The 6000-nt window shown below is 39.1% G+C and overlaps 1 protein-coding gene across 1 annotated transcript in view; it reads left to right on the top strand.

The window, feature by feature from the left end:
• The first annotated feature begins 416 nt into the window (after nt 1–416).
• Nucleotides 417–6000, top strand: part of VWF (von Willebrand factor) — a 131219-nt gene continuing 125635 nt past the window's right edge. Inside the window, exons 1-5 of the mRNA XM_027665954.1 lie at nt 417–531; nt 2047–2101; nt 2675–2833; nt 3676–3778; nt 3869–4077. Coding sequence (XP_027521755.1) covers nt 505–531; nt 2047–2101; nt 2675–2833; nt 3676–3778; nt 3869–4077 — 553 coding nt within the window. The 5' untranslated portion in view covers nt 417–504. The remainder of the gene's footprint in view (nt 532–2046; nt 2102–2674; nt 2834–3675; nt 3779–3868; nt 4078–6000) is intronic.

The following is a 6000-nucleotide window of genomic DNA, read 5'->3' as shown; positions in this document are numbered from 1 at the left end:
GTTCCTAGGGAATGAGCCCAGGTCATTACTAGCTCTGAATTTTCCTTTCTTTTTTCTCCTTTATGGCAGTTGTTTGTAGGAAAAAAATACTACCTGGTTCTGTGGTCTTTGAGGTATGGAGCATCCTACTATTCCTCTTTAACAATAGTCTGTCACATAAATATGCTGCCTATTGGCTCAGCCAGTGAGATTTGTCACACATACACATGCAAAATGGATTTCAAAGACTTATCTGTCATGTAAGTTTTAAAAACTGCTTCCCCTCATTGTACCGTTCTGGCAATTAAGGCTGCTGATTTCCATGATAGCAATTTAATCTATTGTCTTGAGGGTCAGGCGGATGTGACGTTCTGTTTTTATCTTTCCTTTAAAATGAACAAGAGTTCCTGGCTTGTACAAAAACAAGAAATTTCAGACCAAAGCCATTCCAGTCCTGATTTCTGAAGCAACAGGGGAACAATGGTGTTGTAGGCTATAGGTGGAAACTGGAGGAGTTTCTTCTTCATGTGCAAGAGGAATCTCACACAGAAGGTACTTTCATTTCTAATTAAGCCAGCAATAAAATTATGGAGGGGGATATGCTGGATCTTACTGGGTTGTGTTCTGATTTGTTTGTGGCACCTGCTCCACGAGAACTGGGGGGAAACTTCATCTGCAGTTCAGAATAGAGTGGGAGGTGGAAGGGGACTGAAAGGAAGGAGTTTATACCCTGTCTTTTTTTCTTTGCCTGATTTGTAAAGCTGAAGGGTTAATAAAGAAAAGCAATATTTGATTCAGTCACAATTACACCGTGCATGCACTAAAAATACACTAGGAAGTGTGTAATCTGAGATAATGCCTGTTGTTTTCCTTACCATTACTTTGTTACGTTCCCATGCAGTTGCCACTTCTTGGCTATCTTGGAACCTCTTGTCAGTTTGGGATTAGTAGCATTACGTTAGACTGAATTTCATAGTAGACCTTTCTTTTCCTGTCTTGTGCAAACAAGGCAAACTCAGCATTTATTTATGTGGCTGGGAATGGGGCCTCCATAACTAACAGCAGTAAGAAATGTGTGTCTGTAACCTGAAATCAGAATTTGTCTTTGCAAAATGCATTCCAATCTTTAATTGGAGGGCTCTTATGAAAAGGTGCGTCTGGTGTCCTGGCATTAATATATTAAGTATGGTATATTTATGCCTCTCTAGTTGCTTATCACTGGAATTAACACCCTTAGATGGAGCTCCTCACAGCTTTCATCCTGAACTGTTAATGTCTTGCCACAGAATACATTTAGTTCACCATCTGCATGACACTCCTATCCTATTATTATTAATGATAATATTATTTTTAAAGGCCTGGTTGTACAGAAGGTAGCTTATAGACATATAGAGAACAAAGGCTGATATTTTGGTTGTAGAAAGAGGGAGGCAATGCTAAAACTGATTTTGGTGAATGGAAGTTTTCAATCTGGGTCTCTAATCTCTGTGCTATTTCCTCCCTTTACTTCTTGCCTCTTATCTGAAGCACATTATCACCCTGAAATCAGTGGATTAAATGCATGTAGTTATAGCAGTTTGCCAGCCAGACCTGCTGGCTGGTGCAAAACCTATATTTTCTTTCCCTTTGTGAATGTTTGGGCAGGATGCAAATCTTGGGCAGCAGAGGTGACTTCTACTGGAACCAAACTGGCTGACCCAGTGAGAGGTGCTTCTTCAAATCAGGCTGTCTGATAAATAATGCTGTGTTTTGAAGGGCTTTGTGTGTGCAATGTGTTAACTGGAGTACGTGTGTATTCTGGGTTGCATTTCCTGTGGAGTAGCCCCTTTTCCTGCAATGAGAGGTGAAAATGGAAGCAAAGAATGATTATCCTCCTAGATTACCTCGTTAAAGCAGGATGGCTGGGTATCTGAACTACTGTCTACATGGATTATTGCTTTCTGAAATGTTGTAGAACCTTGCAAATACCTGTATAAAGAGAGGATAGAAGGTGGTGAGGAGTCGCGAAACAGATTGTGCATCCTAAACTAAGAGTGTTCTAAACTCTCTCTTTTGGATTTTTGACAGATGCTCCTCTTGGCAGTGCTGCAAACAAACCTACTGCTGGCCACTGTAGTCACAGGTAGGAAAACGTTTATTTTCTGCTGTCTAGGGACTACAACTCATTTTCAATTTCATCTGTGAGTTATTGCCCCTGTTCCTCCTTTTAGCCCATCCAGTCCTGCAATACGGGCTCAGGGATTGATATGGTTTGAAACTAGATTATTCTCATTATGCTGGAGACATTGATAAAATTATTCCTTTTGTCTCTTTACCTTGAAACAAGCACTATGTTGAGTCCCAAAAATTCCCTGAAGTCAATGATGTTTGGCTGAACAAACTATGGGGCTTTGCTAGTGCCCTACAGAATTTAATGGGATTGCAGGCAGGCACAAACAAATGGCATTCCTCAAACAATCAGGACTGAAATTACCCATGCAAGGTTTGGGTCGGTAGAAGTAAAGCAAAAAAGCCATTTCACAAATGTTTGTAGTAAAAAAATCTGTGCTTGATCCCATGGACTGCCATGCCAGGCTTACAGTCTGCCTAGAAGCTACGAGGACATGAGGTGATCAATGGTGATAAATTCCATCAGATAAATTCCTGAACTACAAAATGATTGAAATTGCATGTTATGTTATGTTTTGATATCCAGGATTATCAGGCTCTTTGCCTCAGGAGTCATCAGGTTCCCGTTGCAGCCTTTTTGGGAATGATCATATCAAAACTTTTGATGGTTCTTTCTATGATTTTGCTGGGGACTGCAGCTACCTCCTTGCTGGGGACTGTCACAAGCACTCCTTCATGCTCTTAGGTGAGTCTGAGCTGGGTTCCATCACTGAAAAAAATCCAAGTAGTTGCTTTTTGTCAGATAGGATGGACCACTGCATAAAAAGGATCTTGGCTGAGGGGCTTTGCTGCCTTTTGTTTTTTTTGTTTTTTTTTTTTTTTTTTTTTTTTTGTTGGTTGGTTGGTTGGTTTTGGTTTCTTTTTGGTGGGTTGTGTTGTTTTTTTTGGGCTTGTTTTAGAAAGTAGGATTAATTTTGAGGCTTCTGTTATCCCTTGGTAATGTAGCTCTCATGTAAATAAGCTGCTAAGAAACAGAGATTTTCCTGCTGGCTCTTCTGAAGAGGGAAGGCAAGACCTTTTTTAATTTTGAATTTTCCAGGAGAATGTGGATCTTAAAGCTGAGTATGGGAATAAGAACTATTCAACCCCGTAGAACTAATTTTATCTGTATGCTAAATCACCCCAGTAACAAAAATCCCATCCTGGAGGACAGAAGACCTTGGAATTAGCATAAACCTTTGCAGAGTTATTCTTGGGATTAGAAACTGATGATATGTGTACCAAAACTAGATATTACTTTCATACCAATCTGCTTTGGTAGATCTTTTTATATTCACTGATGACTGTTCTGTATTGGTCATAGTTTAGCATGTTTTTAGTGACTGCAAGTAAATTTAAGTAAACTGATCCTGTCACTCTGAAAAGGAAACATATACCAATTTAAATAATTTTCTTCCTCAATTTGAACAACCTGGAACAAATTCTTTGTATGTTAGAAGATATGTTCCCAACCGTGCAATATGTACTTACAAATTGTCCTCCCAACTCCCAGAACTAACAGTATTTGGTTATATCTCATCTCTTCAGGTGATTACCAGAATGGGGAGAAAATTGGCATCTCTGTGTACCTCGGGGAATATTTCAATATCCGCTTCTCTTTAGATGGAGCTGTGATGCAGGAAGACAAAAGGTACCTGTGGGAACTGGTATTTCAACAGAAAACAACCTGATTTTTTTGTGTGTGTGTCATATTCTGAGAATCTCCTGTTTTTATTCACAGGGTTTCCATACCTTTTGCCTCCAATGGTATATTTATAGAGAAGGAGGCAGGTTATCATAAAATATCCAGTGATGAGCATGGCTTTGTGGTGAAGATTGATATCAGTGGAAACATTCAGATACTCCTTCAAGAAAAGCACTATAATAAGACCTGTGGGTTGTGTGGCAATTTTAATAAATTCCTTGAAGATGACTTCAGAACTCAGGAAGGTAAGACTAGGACTAACTGATTGCATTTTAATGTATGCTCTGCACACTTTTCCTGTTGGGTGATTCAACAAAGATTTTGCTGAAACAGCAAAAGGTTTCTGCAGAACCTGTCAGGTACCTTATCTTGGTGCGCTGAAAAACTGTCTAAGTCCTTTCATCTCCCTTTCTCCTGAAAGGAAATTGCTGTCACATCTCATTCCTGCGAGAAGCCCAGGCATCTGAACTTAGCACATTTAGAGACCTTGAAACTTTAAAATACAAAGGTAAAGCTCCAGGTTAATCCGTGTACAATTTAGGATGTGGGGAGACTGACTAGGAGACACAGCAAAATTGATGTAAGACATACACATTGATTCAGCCTCTAATTTTTCATGAGTTAGACAAGTGGGAGTAAGAATAAATAGCGTTGCAACAGTAGGAGATTAAATTCCTGCTGCTGGCAGGTTTGTACTTGGATTTGGCATGGGCTGCTGTTCTATTAAGTGGTTACCTTTTAATGACATTTCCCTGTCTGTAAGGGCTGTTGGACTGGAGGTGCACCTGGTATCACACCAAATCCTGGTGAGAAGTGACTTTTGCTTTTGCTGCTCAGTACACCTTTATGTGAAGTCTGCCAGTGTGGGTGAAGACTAAGAGTTTTTGAAAAGCCCTGAATATGACTTTGAAGTCCTATGACTGATCTCGATTTGTGATATTTCAGTGTCTTTTAATTCTGAGCACTTACCTGAAAGAGAGAGGTTGAAATTTAATTAATACATTAGTAAGTTAGAATGATAATGTAATACTTTACATGTAATAAAAATAAATTATTGAGAAAATAGAAAGGGAGACAAAGCAACTTGAAAAGGAGCCTGCCAGTGCTCCAGAGATGTCTTACTGACACTTGGGATACATAAGCACCGTATCTCATAGTGTGTTAAAATGATTAATATGTTCTTCAGCAGTGTAAAAAATGAGAAACAAACTCTGGTCACAGAATTGTTTGGCAGGGCTTGGATACCTTAATGTCTGAGTGAGTTGAGATTATGAAGTTTATATGCTTTTCTCAAGACAGTAAATAGTAGTAAGGCTTTTATGAAAAGCAGGAACAGAAAAGGAGATTGTATTGCCTGTTCAAATGTAGAAGAGGCCCCTCTGCTGCTCATGTTTAAATGTGTTTCATGCTGTATTTGTTTTACGTGCTGGAAGCTGTATCCTCCCTCTTAAAAAAAACAAAAGCAGTCCTTTCACAGCCACAGATTTCTGAGTGTAATGAAGTCCATGACAAGGTTACTGCTTAGAGGAGCTGAAAAAAAAAAATAGAGAAGATGACATAGAACATGTGTTTTCTGTGTCTCTTACAAAAGTCAGAGCTTTCCTTATATAGTATCCTGTGTGGATATACATTTCTCTGATTTTTAGCCTGGAAAACACAATTGTGTGTCAGCAATTCTGCCAGTATTTCACTCTGATACAATAGAACTTTCATTTAAACTAATTTAGAAGGAATTAGAATGAGTTATGTTTGAATTTGTTGTATTAGTGAGGGATGTCACTCCACCCACGCTCTGTTTGTCTCTCTGGCAGCTCTGCTGGTTCATTGGAGTGATTCTTAACTTGCTTCAAGTAAAATCAGTTTTTTAATAATTCAAATCACTTCTTTTTTGAAAAAAACACTATTGAAGCTAACTTCTAGGTAAGGGACAATACAAGCAGCTGGGAGAGGTAATATTCTTTAAATGAAAAGAGCTGGCAGCCTACTGGTAACCTATGAAGAAGTTTACCCTTCTCTTTTCACTGCAACTTTTATTTGCTCTCCTTTCAGCCTGATTACATCTCATAAAGGTCAGCCCATCCCAGGATGTGAGCTTGGTGTAAAGACTTAGTGATCGAGGGCACCAAAGGGTTGCCTTAAGGTTACCAGCAGACTGAACTCTCCTGTTG

Source organism: Corapipo altera, unplaced genomic scaffold (assembly GCF_003945725.1).
Source record: "Corapipo altera isolate COAL_440 unplaced genomic scaffold, ASM394572v1 249, whole genome shotgun sequence".
Lineage (NCBI taxonomy): Eukaryota > Metazoa > Chordata > Aves > Passeriformes > Pipridae > Corapipo > Corapipo altera.
Note: the sequence above shows the minus strand (reverse complement) of the source record. Positions and strands in the feature narration are given on the sequence as shown.